General features: G+C 43.8%; 1 protein-coding gene across 1 annotated transcript in view; it reads right to left on the bottom strand.

Moving 5' to 3' along the window:
- Positions 1–21,873, bottom strand: part of LOC136877689 (uncharacterized) — a 287,811-nt gene that overhangs the window by 126,094 nt on the left and 139,844 nt on the right. The window contains exon 3 of the mRNA XM_068228705.1: positions 7,574–7,806. Within this exon, the coding sequence (XP_068084806.1) occupies positions 7,574–7,806 (233 nt within the window). The remainder of the gene's footprint in view (positions 1–7,573; positions 7,807–21,873) is intronic.

Here is a 21,873-nt window from a genome sequence, read left to right as displayed (position 1 = left end):
CAACTCAGTTTCGAATTAGCTCTCTGCGTGAAGGTAATAACACTGTGTACTTACCCCATGGGTAATTGTAGTTGTACGGCATGTTACTTCTCAAACTTTATTTTTGAACAGTTTTTTTTTTTAATTTAATTTTGTTCGTATATTTGTCTGGATTGTAATCGAATAATTTATTATAATTATGATTTCTTCCGCCTCTGTGGTGTAGTGGTTAGTGTGTCCGGCTCCATGGCTAAATGGTTAGCGTGCTGGCCTTTGGTCACAGGGGTCCCGGGTTCGATTCCCGGCAGGGTCGGGAATTTTAACCTTAATTGGTCAATTTCGCTGGCACGGGGTCTGGGTGTATGTGCTGTCTTCATCATCATTTCATCCTCATCACGACGCGCAGGTCGCCTACGGGAGTTAAATCAAAAGACCTGCATCTGGCGAGCCGAATTTGTCCTCGGACACTCCCGGCACTAACAGCCATACGCCATTTCATTTCAGTGGTTAGTGTGATTAACTGTCACCTCCGGAGGCGCGGGTTCGATTCCCGGCTCTGCCTCGAAATTTGAAAAGTGGTACGAGGGTTGAAATTGGGTCCACTCAGCTTCGGGAGGTCAATTGAGTAGAACGGGGCTCGATTCTCACCTCAGCCATCCTCGGAGCGGTTTTCCATGGTTACCAACTTCTCAAGGCAAATGCTAGGATGGTATCTAATTTAAGGCTACAGTCGCTTCCTTCCTTATTAATTGTCTATCCCTTAAGATCTCCCCCCCCCCATAAGGCCCCTCTTCAACATAGCAGGTGAGGGTGCCTGGGCGAGGTACATGTCCTCCTTTCCAGTTGTACCCAAGGTCTCACGGTCCAGGGCATTGCGCTAGAGGCGGTAGAGGTGGGATCCTTCGTTGAGTTCAAGGGAATTTTGTATAATATAGAGTGTTGGAATAGTACCGTCCAATAGTGTTGGGAAAACACAAGGAGTATCTGGCGCCAGTCGTATTATTGCTCGCTTAGCAAGCCACCCATTGGAGGGAAACGTGTATACCCTGTGACAGCCTGGATTAACGGTACTCGCACCAGGTTTGTTGACAGTCAACGTATAACAGACGATGCGCTTTATCACAGGAACACATCAATTTTCTGGCTGCCCATTCTTAGCGTCTACGAAGTGAATGTGAAGAGTTTACAAATATAGCTGCTGAACCTGTCAACCCTACCCTCAATATGAGGTTTGTTCCAACAAGCAGTTTGCGTACGGTTTGGTATCGATTCATGAACTGATGTAAGCGCATGCGCGAGCTATGTACTCGTTGGGAACCGTACATAAACAGCAGTCTGTTGGAACGGTTCGTGTACCGTCGAGAAAAACTACAATGCGCATGCGTTCACAATTACGCGGGAGATTCCTGTTTGAGGATAAACAAACAGCTATTCTTGTTCATCTCTGCTATAAAATAAAATATAAAAAAACTTGTTAGGTCTACTCAGTGGAAGGTAATTGGCAATAAAATGACTCAACTAATACAATAATAGACTAATGGACCTGTTTCTAAAATACTTTGCTTTACTTTATTCCAGAATTACGTGAATTTATAATTTTACCACGAGTACTGGCAGCGTAAAAACCGATGATGTAGACGGTTCTATTCAGAGCAAATACTGATCACATTTTTTCCTTCTAAATTATTGCCAAGAGAAGAAATTATAAATGCTCTGCTAGTCCGGCCCCGGGGTGTAGGGGGCAACGTGTCCGCCTGTCACCCGGCGGCCCCGAGTTCGATTCCCGGCCGGGTCAGGGTTTTTTAATTTTAATGACGTCCTTTGTGGCGTCCTTAATCTTCCTTTCCTCACACAGAACATTCCACACTGCCGCCATTCCAATTACACGCAGGTTCATACACTATGGTGCCATTAGAGGCAAAAGATCCACATGGGTCGACGCCCCGAACAAATAGCATTTAAAAAAATATTCAGAAACACATCCAAAATTTTTCGCCTGTGGTCACAAACAGCTTGCATTCATTAATTCATTAATAATATCAGTGGTTTATTATGAAGACATTATGTTGTTAAATAAAATATAACTGTATGGAATAGTGTCCTTTTCTATTTATGTAAGAGTCAGGATCATTTACAGGCTTATCAATTTCAATATGACAGCCACCTATGGCACCAATGACACCTGGAAATCCACTTTCCCTGAAATGTTGCTCATTATTTACTTTCTCGTCTTCTGTAGGCCAAGTGATCACTTTTGGAGATAAGTTGCTAATGAAGACAGTCAATCGTTTGACAGTTCTATGTAGAGAGCTCAAAAAGAAATGTCAAACCGATCTGTAACACCCTGGAAACTTGAAGTCTAATGCTTAGCCCTCCAGGGTTGGTTTTTCCCTCGGACTCAGCGAGGGATCCCACCTCTACTGCCTCAAGGGCAGTGTCCTGGAGCTTCAGACTTTGGGTCGGGGGATACAACTGGGGAGAATGACCAGTACCTCGCCCAGGCGGCCTCACCTGCTATGCTGAACAGGGGCCTTGCGGTGGGATGGGAAGATTGGATGGGACAGGCAAGGAAGAGGGAAGGAAGCGGCCGTGGCCTTCAGTTAGGTACCATCCCGGCATTTGCCTGGAGGAGAAGTGGGAAACCACGGAAAACCACTTCTAGGATGGCTGAGGTGGGAATCGAACCCACCTCTACTCAGTTGACCTCCCGAGGCTGAGTGGACCCCGTTCCAGCCCTCGTACCACTTTTCAAATTTCGTGGCAGAGCCGGGAATCGAACCCGGATCTCCAGGGGTGGCAGCTAATCACGCTAACCACTACACCACGGAGGCGGACATTATTATTATTATTATTATTATTATTATTATTATTATTATTATTATTATTATTATTATTGCAGCAGCTAAAGACAAACATGACTCAGTGCAGAAAGTTTTCCATATTGGCCAGACTGATGTTTGTACTGGTCACTTCCTTCATACCGTTCTGCAATATTTTCCATTATCTCCCTACTGACGCGAAAATGCTCCTTGAACGTTTCATTGTCATAGCGAGGTACTGTTTCTTCGATAGGCGGAGAGCGAGAGAGAGAAAGATAATTTTGGTTACTAAATTATGAGTTACTCGTGCATGTAGTGAAAATAAATATCATTTAAACATAATTGCAAACAAGTAAAAAAAAAAAAAAAATAACTTGCCTAAATAATCTTCATTTTTCGCTTTTGGGATATTGTAATATATCCCTAGATCATCTTCACTGGAGTCCGTGTTCATAAGATCATCATCAGAATTTATTTATTTTATTTATTTATTTATTGGTTATAGAATGTCCCAGTGAGCTAGTGGCTCAAGGAACCGCCTTCAAAATGGTCATGCATCGTTCTCGTTTTCATCTCGTGCCTCTTACTATTAGTGTGTAGTCAAATATGACTTTTTAACTGTATAACTTTTTAACTTTTACTGTATAATTGTATAACAACGCCGAACTTCTGTTTAATTTTACGTGTAACGTGTCGTCTGCTCGCGCCAGAAGATACCGACCAGCTGTTCACGCTTCACCAAGTGTCAGCTAGGACCACAATGCACAGCTCACACTTATTTTGATGTACTGCGCATGTCACTGACGAACAGTACTTGCTCTGGAGCACGAACTGCTTTGCCAGTCCGCAAACTGGTTCATGAACGGTCCATAGTCTGTTGGAACAACCGACTCCGAGTCCGCGTTTGAGTTTAAAGTTTGTTGGAACGCTCTTTCCGTACTGCGCATGCGTCTGCCAGTTTGCAAACTGTCCCCGTTCTTGTTGGAACAAACCTCTTAATAGACTTCGATCCTGCTGTCCTCTACTGCGAACTGCTCAGACTAGAATACCAGGATTACTTGCTTTAAGAAGTGGCGTTACTAAAATATTGCAAAGTTAGGGCTGGGAAGACTTGGGAGAAAGGAGACGAGCTGGAATGACATTAGTAGACGAATAAGTTTGAGTGGTGTCTTTAAATGTAGGAAAGATCACAATCCGAAGTTAAAGTTGAAATTCAAGAGGACAAATTGGGGCAAATATTAATTTGTAGGAAGGAGTTAGGGATTGGAATAACTTACAAAGGGCAATGTTCAATAAATTTCCAAATTATTTATGAAAAGGCTAGGAAAACAACAGATAGGGAATCTGCCACCTGGGCGACTACCCTAAATGCAGATAAGTAGTGATTGATTGATTCATTGAAAAACCAACCCTGGAGGGTAAATGGATTAAGAAAGACAGAAACTATGATTTCAGTATCGGTTGCAGAGTGTAGTACTGTAGTTAGGACTACCGAAAAATGAAACCAGCTTTAAGTACGAATATCTAGTCTGAGTGGTGTACGGTTGCGTTGGCAGTTCAGCGGCTTAGCCGTTAAACCACGGAGGCAGGCAAATAAAACCTATTTAAACATTATTTGTTTAAAAAACTTACAGTAATGAATAATCCATTTGTTCATATAATTTGGAAATATATTGCGCTGGTTCTACTTGCTGTGATTAGGTTTATTAGTTATTTATAGGTTTCCCTTTTCCTATGACCGGGCCCACATTTTTATTTTGGCAGGCGGGCCCGTATCAAATACGTTCAGCGTTGCCAACCGTACGGTCTGGGTAGTACATGTACGATAATCGATGCTCTGTTCTATAGTACGATCCAACTCGCGGATCCTTGACGTATCGTAAATTTTGTCTTGTTTTCTCCACAAATGCCAACGGCCGTAGCCGTGCTGAAACACCGGATCCCGTGAGATCTCCGAAGTTAAGCAACATTGGGCTTGGTCAAGATTTGGATGGATTGCTACGCGCTGTTGGTGGGGGTAAGGGAATGGAGGAACGGAAAGGACCTGGCCACCCTCACGTTCGTAAACTCCGACTCAGGCACACCTCTGCGGAGGCTCGGACCTGCCTTCGGGCAGAATACACCCTTGCCTTACTCTCTGTAAAATGCGTAGATTTTTGTTCCTTCATTTATTCGTGCATGTCATGTTCTATCATCGATAACAAGTTTGAGAGAGGGAGGGACAGGCTTTTCGAATAATGAGATTCCCGAAGGGAATTTATCAAGAGTGGGTTCTTTCCTTTCTGAATTACTTCACGGTCTCGCACCTGTTAATCAGTGGATCGTAGCATTCGCCTTCAGCAGACTGACGATCACTGGAGGAAATTACCGTTTGTCAACGTCAACGATGATATTAAATCCTGCTATGAAGTAGATTTTTTTGGCCTAAGTTACAGGAGGTAAAAAACACGTTTGATGACTGTGAGTTTCTCGCACTTTCAAAATTTGCAAAAATAATCTCATTAAAGTAAAGAACAGTAATAGGCTACTTAGTTCTACGGTGAATGAATGCTTACTGGGCAGTCAGCGTGTTCGAGTCAGTGGTACGTGTAAAGAGAACATACTCAGAAGGATGACTAAAGCAGAGTTGTATAATAACCAGCAAGCTCAGAACCTTCTGCAGTGAATGTGCCTAGAGGTTCCATAGGAGAAGATGATCATGACGATAAGGCACTTAGTGATTTTATATCTCATGTTGAGTACTTCTTTACAAATTACCGAATTCTTGAGTAATCTAAATAAAATGTATTTCCGTATCCTTGATACTCTATCTCACAAATTAACACAATTACATATTTATTTTACATCCTAACCTGTTTAAATGTTTAGTTGCGGCAGTAAGGCACCTAGCTATCGTTTTGTATACTAGACTTAACTAAAGTTGGCGTCTGACAAGTAAGGTTGGAGGGAGGAGCACTGCACGTGCCATTTCACGATGTTGTCACATTCCAGCATTCCTTTCTACATGCTCTTACCCCTCGCTTCCGGTTCACTTGTTCCCTCCTTCATTCTGACCGCTGTGATCTGCTGTAGACTACCTGGCCAGGTGGTGTCGTCCCATTTGCGATCACTCTTATACAAACAATCAGGTTCTTATCAGTGACAGTGACAGGTTTGGCAACTCCTAGCAAGACGAGCTGCCCTGAAGTTTTATCTCCAGGGCAACCGCAGTCGCCCTACCCTCGTTTCCATGGCAACCACACAGGTACTCCCTTTATCCCGCCCCGCCAGGCAGTAAACGGACCTCCCTCTAAAGGTAATCGCCCACTACACCGCGCCGCGCCGCGCAGCGCAGCCGAGAAGAATTTTCCGTGGTCTGCTTCTTGTGAAATGAAATGGCTTAACGCCCACTGCAGGGAGCCGCGCCGCGCCGCGCGGAACAAGCTTGTGGAATTTCCGCACCAGAAGCCCCCAGGTTTCTGGAAGGGAACTTTTTCCTTTCGGCGCGCTTGTATGGGCGAGGGTAGAAGGAAGGATTAATGGAAAGAATGTGGTTTCGTGCCGTTTCGGCAGTCTTCGTGAGTCCTCGACTAGTGCCAGCACGCTCGTACCTTCACGCGGTTAGTGGTATTGTGCACTGTACGCCTTTCTCGGCGAAAGGTAATATTTTCTCGCTCTACATACGGCTTTTTTATTTGCTAGTTGCTTTACGTCGCACCGACACAGATAGGTCTTATGGCGACGATGGGACAGGAAAGGGCTAGGAGTGGGAAGGAAGCGGCCATGGCCTTAATAAAGGTACAGCCCCAGCATTTGCCTGGTGTGAAAATGGGAAACCACGGAAAACCCTTTTCAGGGCTGCCGACAGTGGGGTTCGAACCTACTATCTCCCGAACACTAGATACTGGCCGCACTTAAGCGACTGCAGCTCTCGAGCTCTGTACACACGGCTTAACTAGGTTCAATAGTTCATAGAATTTTTCTTGGGACATACGAAAGCAGTGGGAAAATTTACTTCGGTCCTTTAGTAGATCAGGAAATAAATGGTGAAACTCTCCGTTCGTTTCCATTTTCTCATAAATGTTGTGGGCCCAAACTTTTCTTTTGCGTTTTTCTTCTTCCTCATTTGCAAGTATCGCAACCGCAAATAATAAGTCCTCCTCGGAAATGGAACTCATATTTCTGTGTGAGCTGCACTTCCCCAACTGGAGAGAGGCGGCGCGGCGCGGTGAGGTGTGCTGTGTGGGCGAAGTCTCGGAAAATGGCCCGTGGAATGTTCCACAAGCTTGTTCCGCGCGGCGCGGCGCGGTTCCCTGCAGTGGGCGATTACCTTAAGAAATGCCAGACGCAGACTCTTATTATTAGCATAATAGGTAATCCACGGAACGTACAGTTGTACGTGCCGTCCGAACCAGAGATACTCGACTTTTCGGAAATCTCATATTAGTAACCAAGAATCAAACCAGTAATCTTGAGAAGCAATCTGCTGCGCAAGTGAGCTATTGCGTCTCTAAAGGGTCTTAAATAGCGAATAATTTATGGGTTATTTTAAGTTGTATGATCCTCTCTTGAAAAATACGATCTTTTAGGGTTTATTGTACGATCCTAACCATCTCAGAGGTTGGCAACGCTGGATGCGTTACGCCCCTGGTTCCTGCATTAGCCTAACGGTGTTTATATTGTACATGAAATAAACGAATGAATGAGGAAGTAGCGCTCGCTAGTTGACTGACATGGTGATTGATTTTGTGGTTGAAGAGTTTTACCACCAGTGCTGTAACGAGAGACAGTCCTACCTGGTGGTGGTGATGGTGGTACTTGGCGGCGTGCAGTCCGTGGTAGTAGGAGCAGAACTTGAAGAGGTGAGTGAGTGCCGGAAACAGGAACAGCAGAACTTTGAGAAGCAGCTTCTTGGCAGTTCCGACTCCGAGGAACAGTGGCAGCAAGAACATGAGCTTAACTTTCAGCATCTTGAGAACCATCAAAAGGGCGAAGAAAGTCATCATCAGCTTCTTCTTGAAAAACTTATCTGAAACATCATAATATTTACAAAAATTACAAACAGTTACGATAGCATAGACATTTAGAGATACAAGATTTAATGACTGACAACTGCCTACTCATTGCAAATGCAATTACCATAAAAATACAATATGTTGACGTGTCAACAGAGCGAGTTGGCAGTGCCGTTAAGGTCGCATAGCTTTGAGCTTGAAATCGGGAGATAGTAGGTTCGCTATTTTTGCTTTACGTCGCACCGACACAGATATGTCTTATGGCGACGATGGGATAGGAAAGGCCTAGGAATTGGAAGGAAGCGGCCGTGGCCTTAATTAACGTACAGCCCCGGCATTTACCTGGTGTGAAAATGGGAAACCACGGTAAACCATCTTCAGGACTGCCGATAGTGGGGCTCGAACCCACTATCTCCCGATTACTGGATACTGGCCGCACTTAAGCGACTGCAGCTATCGAGCTCGGTAATATATATAATTACCCTAATGCCATTCTACATGGAAAGGATCTGGGCGGTTTTGTAGAATCAGTCGAAGTTTTTTTTTTTACAGTTTGTTCTTTCTTTCTTAATCTGTTTACCCTGCATGGTTGGCTTTTCCCTCGGACTCAGAGAGAGTTCCTACCTCTACCGCCTCGAGGGCAGTGTCATAGAGCGTGAGACTTTGCGTCGGGGGATACAACTGCCTCACCTGCTATGCTGAACAGGGGTCTTGTGGGGGGGGGGGAAATTGGAAAATAGAAGGGATAGATAAGGAAGAGGGAAGGAAGCGGCCGCGGTCTTAAGTTACGTACTATCCCGGCATTTGCTCTAGGACACTGCTCTTGAGGCAGTAGAGGTGGGATCCTTCGATGAGTCCGAGGAAATCCGACCCTGGAGGGTAAACGTATTAAGTAATAATAATAATAATAATAATGTTATTTGTTTTACGTCCCACTAACTACTCTTTTACGGTTTTCGGTGACGCCGAGGTGCCGGAATTTCGTCCCGCAGGAGTTCTTTTACGTGCCAGTAAATCTACCGACACGAGGCTGACGTATTTGAGCACCTTCAAATACCACCGGACTGAGCCAGGATCGAACCTGCCAAGTTGGGGTCAGAAGGTCAGCACCTCAACCGTCTGAGCCACTCAGTCCGGCAAACGTATTAAGAAAGAAAGAAAAAATAAAATAAACTGTTCAAATAAACTTTTAAAAATATCAAACCGCACAACAGATAAACCTGTTCTTTACTTCGCGCAAAGGGAGCTCGTTGAAACTGAGTTGACTAATCGGTACTACACAAACTTCCAACAGGCGTTATACACTGTTGTCGAATAAACGTGTGACGAAAGTTAAATATTCTGCACAATGTGTGCAAAATACGATCTCAGGTACACTACACACCAGTAAAGTGTCGTTTTCTAACTAAAATATGGTATTTTGGTATCAATTTTTATTACTTTAAATAATTTGGCGCGGGTGTTTTGTGAAGAGCGTGTCGCGGTATTGCCAGGGACAAGCATTGTTTATAGCTGTGCAACCAAATGGCAATTTCTCTGCGTACAAATTGTAAAAACCGCCTCTGTGGTGTAGTGGTTAGCGTGATTAGCGGCCACCCCAGGAGGCCCAGGTCCGATTCCCGCTTTCGCAACGAAATTTGAAAAGTGGTACGGGGCCTGGAACGGGATCCACTCAGGCTCGGTAAGTCAACTGAGTCGGCGTGACGTAAATCAAATTATAAAGTAAATAAAAAAAGAATTCATCATAGACAGGGCCCCATCCTCACAGTCGCGCAGGTCGCCTATAAGACGTCAGTTCGAAAGACCGCGCGAGGCCACACGAATTATATCAGTCCTGTTAGGAAAATAAATATATAACACTAGTTCTGACATCTCGGAAGTGAGCCACACAAAAGTGGAAGCGTTACTAGAATCAGTGGTGGCCCTTTGTTCGCAGCAATAATTCCCTTCTCGAAGGTGGAATCGTTCCGTTAAACGGATGTTTCACTGAATCAAGCTACTAGGAAATTAGTGTTTGTCTTTGTAGCCACTCCCAGTCCCCTGTCCAAGGAATGACGAGGTGTCGTGTTCTCAAAACGCGGTGAACGGGCCACTTTCTCCAGCTCTACCGTGACCGAGTCTCCAGGAACGCAGGCCATGACCTCCAAGCGTCCCAGTGAGCCTTTCTCTGGCGTGGGCCGGCGAGTTTTCTCCTGCACGAACAGACCTTAACATTGTAAGGTAAGGCAGTGGCCATGAGTGGCGAGTCCTTGGCCCATGCACTCACCTGCCAGTACGGGGAAATGCACTCTGCGGTCATAGAACACAGTAAATTTTTCTTTCTTTCTTTCTTTCTTTCTTTCTTTTCTTCCTTCTTAACCCATTCGCCCTCCAGGGTTGGCTTCGGAATCAGCGAGGGATCCCACCTCTACCGCCTCAAGAGCAGTGTCCTGGAGCGTGAGACTTTGGATCTGAGGAATACAACTAGGAAGAAGGACCAGTGCCTCGCCCAGGTGGCCTCACCTGCTATGCTGAGCAGGGGCCTTGCGGGCGGGATTGGAACATTGGAAGGGATAGACAAGGAAGAGGGAAGGAAGCGGCCGTGGCCTTAAGATAGGCCTCATCCCGGCATTTGCCTGGAGGAGAACTGGGAAACCACGGAAAACTAAATTCCAGGATGGCTGAGGTAGGCTCCTGAGGCTGAGTGGACCCCCTTCCAGTCCTCGTACCAGTTTTTCAAATTTCTTGGCAGAGCCGGAAATCGAACCTGGACCTCCAGGGTTGACAGCTAACCGCACAAACCAGTCCGAAGGCTGGTTGCATCCTCAACAGCTCCGCCATTAGCTGTCATAGATGGCGTAGGCATCACCGAACAGACGTACTCGTGAAATGAAGAGTGAGATAGTTTCCCGTTGCTTTCCTCACCGAACCAGAAGTTGCTATTTCATATCAGTCTGCCAAGCCCCCTGAAATGCATGCATCATCCGACCCTTCGACAAACATTTTCACACCATTCATAGCGCGGAATGGCTCCATAAGGAATGGCATTACTAGCATCGCTCATACCTCAGTCACTTTCATATTGCCAAAGCCAAGCATGAAACTGAGACAGGTCAATGAAAGTAACAAAATTGCTCTAGCCTATACTATAAGACATAGTGCACTCTAAACACTAGGTCCCGCCAGCAAAGGCCCATAATAATAATAATAATAATAATAATAATAATAATAATAATAATAATAATAATAATAATAATAATAATGTTTGTTTTACAATTTGTTTTACGTCGCACGGACACAGACAGGTGTTATGGCAACGACTTGATAAGAACGAGCTTGGATTGGAAGGAAGCGGGCGTGGCCTTAATTAAGGTACAGCCCCAGCATTTGCATGGTATGAAAATGGGAAACCACGGAAACCCATCTTTGTGGCTGACGACAGGGGTTTTGAACCCACTATCTCCCGAATGCAAGTTTACAGTTGCGCGATCCTAACCACACGGCCACTTGCTCGATAATAATAATAATAATAATAATAATAATAATAATAATAATAATAATAATAATAATAATAATAATTGTACCGGGCGGTACACCTCTACACCGTTTATTTAAAAGTTGCGCCAGTTGAAACTCCTCTTCTGGAGGAAGGTTGAACTTTATCTATTCTATTAATTCTCTACTTTCTCAGAAGATGTCACCACGTGGAAAATTTTGAGTTTTTGAACTGTGTCACTTTTGATGTGTTTTTGTTTCGCTTGAAGTAAGAAGTGTGAACTTTCTCTTCTAGAGGACACTACTGAAGATCAACAATAGTGCGACCTAGTGCGGAGTTAAAGAACTATTTTGTTGGAGAAATTTTTATTTCAAGAGTTTGTTCTTTGTTAAATTTCCTTCTGTCATTGTTTAAGTTGGCTGTATACCCCTCTTTTTCCCCTTAGTTTGGATCTAGCCAATCCCGAATTTCTTTAATTAATTTTCCACCAATAATGTGTTTCTTTTTCCTCTATGTAGGGGTTTCTTTTCCCGAACCAATAAAGATTTTGTGGGAGGGTGTTTTCTTTCCCCTAACGCCTAGAATCTTCCGCGAGAGGATATAAACTGCTGATTTTGGGGTCTCCGGGCCACTTCTGTTCCATCTTTCAGTGTATTAAGTACATAGCAGGAGGCGGGAAGCGCCTCTTTCTTCTTCAGCCGTTCAACACCAGGTAATGACCTATTAATAACTTCTTTTCTTGCTAGGTCGGCAGTTTAACTCTCGCGGCGGGTTCGAAGCGTTTTCCATCATGTAACCTTTTCCTAAAATGTAACTACTCTTTTCTTCTATTCTCTTGTAAAGCTATATTATGGGATAGAGAGTGCTAACCCTCTCGAGTTCCCACTTACATCGTCTTGAGGTGAACTTATTTTTCTCAACCAATTCTCCCGTAATGTAATGTAAATTGCCATTAAGTCACCTCTGTAGTATGGGATTAGCCCTTGTATTAACGGCCTAGTGCCAAGTAGGTCTTAAGCAAAGTGTATTAGGAGTGCAAGTTCGCCTCCTCTCAAGTTGTATTTTAGAGGTCATGTATTAATCTTTTCTCACCTAATAGACCTCAGTAGGTTGGGTATTTTACCCCTGTGTATATGTCCTTTGAGGACAACTTGAAAGTTGAGTTTGGTGTGGCCTGGGAGAGGCTTAACTTTAAGAGCGATTGGCTCTTTTCTAAAACTGAGAGTTGTATGCCTTGAGGAGGCTTTGCTGTGTAATTTGGAGCAAGGGCTCCAGGGTTTGATTGGGGCCTTCTGCCCCTTTGTTGAAATTGGTATATCGTAAAGTTGAACTAGTTGCTCAAGAATTGTGTTTTCAGGGCTCGAAGCCCAAATTCTTTAATCCCTGTAATTGTACATTTCAAGTTGTATTTCGGCTACTAAGTACCTGTTCTATTTGTTGTTACCTAATTTTGAAAAGAAAATATAACCTTGTTAAAATTTTAAATTTAATTTCTCTTTAGTAGCTTGAGACCTATTCACCACCCAGCACCTTCTTTCATGCTTAACTACCACAAAAACACGGTAACAAGTGGTAGCAGAGCGTGGTTGAATGGGTCTCAATTTAGCCCCTTTTGACGGCTAAACATTGCTTTGATCCGAACTCTAACAATTTTCTTAGTTGCTGGAATTTTTTGAGTTTTTCAAAATTGTTCTGTCATCATGCCCGGCCCTCGCGATGTTCTCCTCCTTAACTACTTGCGCAAAGAGGAGTTGATATATGAGTTAACTATCAGAAACGTTCAATCTGGAGGCACGGTTGCAATAGACACTAACAAGCTTAGAGAGTCCCTTGATTTGCCCATTTCCATCCCCAATTTGGGAGAGAAAGAAATTGATGACTCTCTTTCCACGATTGTCGAGAATATTACTGGGCTAGCATCGGTAGTCAGCTTTTTTGATGAAAACGACCCATCTCCTAATCAAATTAAGCGTGTGCAAGGCAGGCTGTATCACTTTGCAAATAGAGTTAATGATCTATTGTCTCTAAAGGTGAATGACGTTCAGAGGAAGCAAGCTAATACGCTCCTTGAAACTATTTCTGAATTGTCTAATAAGGTCACTCAATTGCTAACCGGCGAAGCTCCTCCCAAAACTGATCAACCCGCCACGGTGAATGTAGGTAACGAGGAAGAGCCTCCTCAGGGAGAAGTCAATAGGATAACCGTTGCTGCTCAAACTATCTCTGCCCCATCGAACAACGAATCTGAACGCCGTGCGTCATTGAGTAACATCCGCTCTGAATTAACTTCTTTGCCCTTGAAACCTTTAACGACTATGTCACCTGGGTTCAGCAGCTTGCCTCATCCATTGGCAATGTTGCTTAGAGGTATCTCTAAGTTTTCCGTCAACACCACCAGTGACGTAATTTCATTTTTAAGATTTCTAGTGGAATTTCAGGATCATGCCCTTGTGTTTTCTCTTTCCCCATGTCAAATTTTGCAAATTATCTATCCTTATGCTATTGGTGTCCTATCTGACAAAATAGTTAGAGCCATCGCCGAGCAATCTTCTATTGAGGATTTCCATGCCCATTTGCTAGCTAACTTCATCCCGGCTAGGGCCAGGTCCTCCCTTATTCAGAAATACTATTATCGGGTACAGCGCTTGGATGAAAACCTGGCAGACTTCATCCAAGATATTAAGTTTTATACTAGGGTGTTTGCTCTGCACTTTCCTGAAGATCAGATTGTGCAGGCTATTGTAGAAGGTATTTCGCCATCCTACAGGTCATATTTGTGTTTCGCGGCGTGTCCGCAAACCTTCTCTGAACTTGAAGCATTGGCCGTCTCAGCGGAAGGAGTTAGATACGCCGATTCTTTGCGTGTCGCGAAAGAACCCCCACCTTCCTTTAGTAACACTCGGCCTCCACCTCGCCGACCAGTCAATCCCCGTAAATGTTATGCTTGCGGGTCGCCTGACCATCTGCGGAATAAATGTCCTCTGATTAAGTCAAGTGGGACAAGGAATGGAGCAGAGTCATCACAAGGCTGTTTTAAGTGTGGGGCCTTCTCACATATCGCCAAGAATTGCCCAAACTCAAATAGCACCCCCTCCTGCTCAACTTCGGGTGCAAATTCCAGCTATGCCAATAATAAAAAGTGACTAGTGGCGTCGGCTGAGCCGACTAATCCATATTCCCGAGACTCAGCCCCTAGTAAACAGGTTGTAAATGCAGAGAACGACCAGCCTTCAAATTCATCTTTTGAATGCCCTAAAGAGTGTCTTAGGATTGCGGCGGATACCCCCGCACCTGTTCCTTTTCTTAAGATTGAGTTAAATAACGAGCCTATAACAGCTCTCTTAGATTCAGGCAGTGTTTGTTCCATTATTTCGGCTGATTGGTATTCTAAATTGAAATCTGTTTGTAAACTCCCTGACTATGTCTCTTCTCCTGTTCAATACGTTTCGGCTAATTCATCTCCATTAGAAATTCTAGGTTCCTTACTGGTCAAAATTCGTGTTTTTAAGTTTACATGGAAAGTTAAATTATTTGTGGCCAAGCAATTGTCTTGCCCCATTATATTGGGAGCGGACTTTATTTCTCACACTGGTCTTGTGCTCGATCTCCAGTCTAGGTCGTGCACATTCAAATTTGCTTCTAATTGTAAAATCCCCCTATTAAAGTGTAATTCTGTATCATGTTCATCTATTTCGCCTACCCAGGATGAGATGTTGTTAGACCTTAGACATCTACCTGAGGAGCAGGCTGATAGTATTCGCAAATTGTGTCAGTCCTTTCCAGAGGTGTTCTCTGATACTCTTGGTGTTACTGACCTTATTGAATACAAAATTGAGGTTACGGATTCGATTCCTGTCCGTTTTCCACCGTATAGGCTATCTCCACCTAAAATGAAGGCTCTGAAAGAAATCATCGATCAGATGTTGAAGGATGGTATTATTAGGCCCTCTAAGTCAGCATATTCTTCGCCTATTTTTCTAGTCCCGAAACCCCAAGGAGGCTTCAGGCCTGTCATTGATTACAGGGCTCTCAATCGGAAGGTGGTGTTGCAATCTGTGCCCCTTCCCGACCTTCATTCTTGCTTTTCATGGTTTCGAAAGGCCAAGTTCTTCACTATCTTGGACTTGAATCAGGCCTATAATCAAATTCCCCTTGCCGAGGAGTCTAAACATCTTACAGCGTTTGCCACGGACTGGAACTTATACGAATACAACCGCGTGCCTTTCGGGCTCCCCACGGGGGCAGCTGTGCTCACTAGGCTACTAGATAGGGTCTTCTCCGACATCAAATTTGAGTACTTATATCACTACTTGGATGATGTCGTCGTATTTTCCGAGACTTTTGAAGAACATCTAGATCATCTGCGAGAAGTTCTGAATCGCCTTCGTAAGGCTGGGTTAACTGTCAAGTTGTCCAAGGTTGCCTTTGCTAAGCCCTCTATGTCATTCCTAGGGCATATTGTGTCACCCGATGGGGTAGCTGTCGATCATTCTAGAACACAGGCCATCCGTGATTTTAAACCTCCTAAGGACATCAAAGGTATCGCTAGATTCATTGGTATGGTGAATTTCTTCAGGAAGTTTATTCCTAACTTCGCTAATAGAGCGGCGCCCTTAAACCTTCTTCGTAGGAAAGGCATCAAATTCGAGTGGGGACCTTCTCAACAAGCCGCTTTCGAAGATCTTAAATTAGCTCTCTGTAATGCCCCTATACTTGCTATGCCTGATTTCTCGAAGAAATTCATCGTCCAAACGGACGCGTCGTCGTCAGCAGTAGCTGCAGTTCTTCTTCAAGAGACTGAACTAGGGAGGCGACCCATCGCCTATGCGTCTAGGACATTGTCAGCTCAAGAAGCAAAGTACTCCATATATGAGCTTGAAGGTTTGGCAGTCTTATTCGCCTTAGAAAAGTTCCGTCTCTATCTGGAACACGTCAAATTCGATCTGGAGACAGATAATCAAGCCTTAAGCTGGGTCTTAGGTAGGCCGCGTCGTACAGGTCGTATAGCCCGTTGGGCCATCCGTATTTCTGCCTTCCAATTTGATGTACGACATATCAGAGGTACCGAAAATGTTGTTGCTGATGGACTCAGCCGTATGTTTCATAACGACGTCGAATCCCACGAACCGGTCGACAGTTCATCACCTTCCGAGTCCATACTATCCGAGGTTAATGCCATCCTAACAGATGCTCCCATGCTTTTTAGGGATATCGAGAAATACCAACGTGAAGATTCGACGCTGGCTCCGATAATGGAAACCCTTTCTTCTGGGGAGCATGTCGTCCCTTATGTTCTGAGGAATGGTGTTCTATGTTGCCCTTCGAGGCATGATAAGTTGATGAAAGTTGTTGTTCCAGCGGTTCTTGTACCTATGATCTTCAAATACTATCATGAGACCCCATTGGGGGGGCATCTTGGAATCTTTAAAACTCGTGAAAAGATTCGTGAAATGTTCATATGGAAAGGTATGGACGGTGAAATTCGTGAACTTGTAAAAGCTTGTAAATCTTGTTTGCTCAGTAAACCCACCATGTCCACTAAAGTAGGCCTTTTGTCTTCTCATCAAGCGTCGCGCCCCATGGAACGCCTGTATATTGATTATGTCGGACCCTTCCCCCAGTCAAAGGGCAATGCCAACAAGTTCATCTTTGTGTGTGTAGATGGTTTTACAAGATTTTCCTGGTTATTTCCGACTAAGCTGGCTACCGCTCAGTCAACCATTACTTGCTTAAATTCTATTTTTGCTTCTTTTGGTCCGTGTCAATATATTGTATCTGATAATGCTAAGGCTTTTACATCTAATTTATTTCGTAAATTCTGTTTTGACTTGTCCATCTCTCATGTAACTACATCTGCTTATTATCCTCAACCATCTCTGGCTGAACGGGTTAACCGTAATCTCAGGTCCGCACTCATTGCCTATCATCATGAAGATCCTTCCAGGTGGGACACGTCCCTGCATTGGATAGCTTTTGCTTTGAATTCGGCGGTTCATGAATCTCACAAGTTTACTCCAGCTTCCTTGATGTTCAAGTTTGTTCCCAACTCGCCGCTCTCTAACCTCTGGTCTTTGAATGACATTCTACCCGAGACAATAGATCCGGATAACATTAAAGATCTTTGGAAGAAGGCTAAAGCCAATCTTAAAGTGTCTCATGAAAAGGTTAGGGAAAGGTATGATCGTGGACGGAGACCCACCACTTTGAAGGTATGTGACCAGGTTATGGTCAAAAATTTTGTTCCCGCGGGCAAGCTTGCCCCCAGATTTCATGGGCCTTGTATCATTCTCGATTTTCTTACGCCGGTTACCTTATTGCTAAGTAATCCAGCCACCGAGAGGATATTTAGGGTTCATCTGTCCCAGGTGAAACCGGTGTAATTTCTGTGTTAACTTGCTTCATAGTATTTTGAAAGGATATGAAGGTTATATTTTTTTTGAGTTTTAATTTTGAGGCATTCTGCCCCTTCTGTAATATTTTGGTTTTAGATGTAAGCCTTATGTAAAACCTGCCCCGACCCGTTAAACTGCCATCCTGTTCTTGCCACGGCCATTACCACGCTCCCGTCTCCTGCTCCACCTTACACTGTGGCTTCATAATAGTAAATGCCATGGATATCTACACGCCGCTGGCCCCTCAACCTCTCCACAAGCCTGTACCCTCAAAGAAGATGATAGTCCAACACAATTCTGCCGCCTAGCTTTAATGTTTCAGCGCCCCCGCAGCCGCGCAGCGCCGTGCAGCGACTGGGGAGGGGGATGGGCCCCCTCCTCTCCAGCGAGGACGACATGTGCACGGCGAGCCGGAGCTCTTCTCCCGGCCAAGGCTGATGTGCGGCGCACGACCTGCTACATGCCCGCAGCCTGTATCTGTTCACCGCGGGCGCGGCGTACTTCAACACCTCTGCTCCCCTCACAGTGCGGGCGACCGGTATCTCAGGGTACTTGAGGGGTCCGAGCGGCCTCCGTTGGACGCAAGCTGCAACGGCCGGTCTGGCCATCCGACTCAATCTACATCAACTACATGGACAGTCACCATAAGCAATAATTACATTTGGGAATTTAACAACAATATTTGGTGGACATTGCAAAACGTTTCTTCACTTTTAAGCATTAAAGGTTTATCTTCAGAAATTCAACTCCTACAACAGAAAAACTTTACTGCACCGGCAACAACAAAATTTTGAAATTGCAACCAAATTACTAAAATCTTATAAATGCTTCCGCAATTAATCTTAATATCAACATCAAAACTTGGACCTTATTTTGGAAACAAAGTTTATGTTCTTCTGTGTTACCCCTTGGAGGAACTTTTGGGGGGGGAGGTCTGTACCGGGCGGTACACCTCTACACCGTTTATTTAAAAGTTGCGCCAGTTGAAACTCCTCTTCTGGAGGAAGGTTGAACTTTATCTATTCTATTAATTCTCTACTTTCTCAGAAGATGTCACCACGTGGAAAATTTTGAGTTTTTGAACTGTGTCACTTTTGATGTGTTTTTGTTTCGCTTGAAGTAAGAAGTGTGAACTTTCTCTTCTAGAGGACACTACTGAAGATCAACAATAGTGCGACCTAGTGCGGAGTTAAAGAACTATTTTGTTGGAGAAATTTTTATTTCAAGAGTTTGTTCTTTGTTAAATTTCCTTCTGTCATTGTTTAAGTTGGCTGTATACCCCTCTTTTTCCCCTTAGTTTGGATCTAGCCAATCCCGAATTTCTTTAATTAATTTTCCACCAATAATGTGTTTCTTTTTCCTCTATGTAGGGGTTTCTTTTCCCGAACCAATAAAGATTTTGTGGGAGGGTGTTTTCTTTCCCCTAACGCCTAGAATCTTCCGCGAGAGGATATAAACTGCTGATTTTGGGGTCTCCGGGCCACTTCTGTTCCATCTTTCAGTGTATTAAGTACATAGCAGGAGGCGGGAAGCGCCTCTTTCTTCTTCAGCCGTTCAACACCAGGTAATGACCTATTAATAACTTCTTTTCTTGCTAGGTCGGCAGTTTAACTCTCGCGGCGGGTTCGAAGCGTTTTCCATCATGTAACCTTTTCCTAAAATGTAACTACTCTTTTCTTCTATTCTCTTGTAAAGCTATATTATGGGATAGAGAGTGCTAACCCTCTCGAGTTCCCACTTACATCGTCTTGAGGTGAACTTATTTTTCTCAACCAATTCTCCCGTAATGTAATGTAAATTGCCATTAAGTCACCTCTGTAGTATGGGATTAGCCCTTGTATTAACGGCCTAGTGCCAAGTAGGTCTTAAGCAAAGTGTATTAGGAGTGCAAGTTCGCCTCCTCTCAAGTTGTATTTTAGAGGTCATGTATTAATCTTTTCTCACCTAATAGACCTCAGTAGGTTGGGTATTTTACCCCTGTGTATATGTCCTTTGAGGACAACTTGAAAGTTGAGTTTGGTGTGGCCTGGGAGAGGCTTAACTTTAAGAGCGATTGGCTCTTTTCTAAAACTGAGAGTTGTATGCCTTGAGGAGGCTTTGCTGTGTAATTTGGAGCAAGGGCTCCAGGGTTTGATTGGGGCCTTCTGCCCCTTTGTTGAAATTGGTATATCGTAAAGTTGAACTAGTTGCTCAAGAATTGTGTTTTCAGGGCTCGAAGCCCAAATTCTTTAATCCCTGTAATTGTACATTTCAAGTTGTATTTCGGCTACTAAGTACCTGTTCTATTTGTTGTTACCTAATTTTGAAAAGAAAATATAACCTTGTTAAAATTTTAAATTTAATTTCTCTTTAGTAGCTTGAGACCTATTCACCACCCAGCACCTTCTTTCATGCTTAACTACCACAAAAACACGGTAACAATAATAATAATAATAATAATAATAATAAGCTCAGGAAGACATGCCACGAACAGCCAGAAAACTTACGAAAATACTTCCAATCAAAGTCCGACTCCTTGGCTGAATGGGTCAACGTTGAGGCCTTCAGTTCAGAGGGTGCCGGTTCGATTCCCGGTCGGGTCGAGAATTTTAATCGTGTGTATTTACTTCTTCCGGCTCGAGGACTGGGTGTTTGTGTCTGTCCCAACACTCTCCACTCCATATTCAAACAATACACCACACTGCGAAGCACCACAGAAACACGCAGTTGTGAATACATCCCTCTGATAGATTTGGCGTCAGGAAGGGCGTCCGGCCATAAAACACGACCGAAATAATATGAGCGACACAGTCCGCATCTGCGACCCCTCAGGTATGGGAAAAGCGATAGAAGAATAAGAAGGTATACTTCCATTCAAAACTAAATCAAAATCTAAACGCAGCTGTCTGTTGTGCTGATGAATGATAATAAGTTTACTCCACTCAGTCTTAAAAGCATGTCGACTCCTACTCCAGAATTAGCCAACACAGAACAACTACAGCAAGCCTGGAAGCAGAAAGAACTCCATGGTTCACAACATGGCTACTTCCACGGAGAAACAGAAGATTTCGTGATCGCAATCCAGGATAGTGTTATGAACACCCGTAACTACCGCAAATATATCTTAAGGAAGAAGTGAATGACAATTGCAGGAGATGCGGAGGAACAGCTGAGACGGTGGAGCATAATGTACGACCATGACAAGCGAAGAATACACTAATCGGAATGATGAGGTAGCGAAAATTGTGTACCGAGAGCTGGGAATCAAACCGGGATATATAGATGAAAAATCCCATATTATGAATACAGACCATCTGATGTGTTCGAAAATGAAAGGTTCAAGCTGTACTAGAATCGATCTCTGCAGACAGACAGGACCATGAGATGAAATAGGCCGGATTTTGTCCTTATTGACAAACAGCTCAGCTGAATGTGACCGTCCTTTAAGATCACCATATCCACCGGGCTAACGTCCAGAAGATTGAAACGCGCACTGTTCTCGCAGCAGAAGACTGTGGGAAGGGATCTGACAACGGTAAGACCTTTTGTCATTTCCGCCATAGAAGTTGTGCACAAGAAGCTGCAAGAACACTTGTAGAATCTGGACATCGCCTATTCACTTCCACAGATGCAGAAAGCTGGCATACAGAACATCTGCCACATGACGAGAAACTTCCTGGCACAGTGGTACAGGTCGGGAGAACTTGACAGTAGCCCGATTCCTGATCGGTAAAACACCACCGCGAGATAATAATAATAATAATAATAATAATAATAATAATAATAATAATAATAATAATAATAATAATAATAATAATAATAATAATAATAATAATAATAATATGGCCTTAGATCGCATTCTTGGCTGAATGGAAAGTGTAGTGATGTTCTGTTCAAACAGTCGTAGGTTCGATCCCCGACCGCAGTGCGGATTATAGCCGGGTCTAGTTATTTCCTCTGGCTTGGTTGCTGGGTGTTTGTGTTTGTCGTAAAACACACCCTCATTAACAAACAACACATCACACTACCTAATACCTTACTAGAGAAACACTTAATAAATACATAGGGTTGACGTCAGGTCTCAGCACGTGCATATATTTGGATGTGACGTCACTGAGGCTGCCTGAGTGTCAGTTTGGACGTTCTGTTTCTCTTTACCAGGAAATCTATATCGTGACAGTTGTCTATAAATAATAATAATAATAATAATAATAATAATAATAATAATAATAATA

This window comes from Anabrus simplex, chromosome 7 (genome assembly GCF_040414725.1).
Source record: "Anabrus simplex isolate iqAnaSimp1 chromosome 7, ASM4041472v1, whole genome shotgun sequence".
In the NCBI taxonomy this organism is placed as follows: Eukaryota; Metazoa; Arthropoda; class Insecta; order Orthoptera; family Tettigoniidae; genus Anabrus; species Anabrus simplex.
This window is presented reverse-complemented; position numbering and strand designations above follow the sequence as displayed.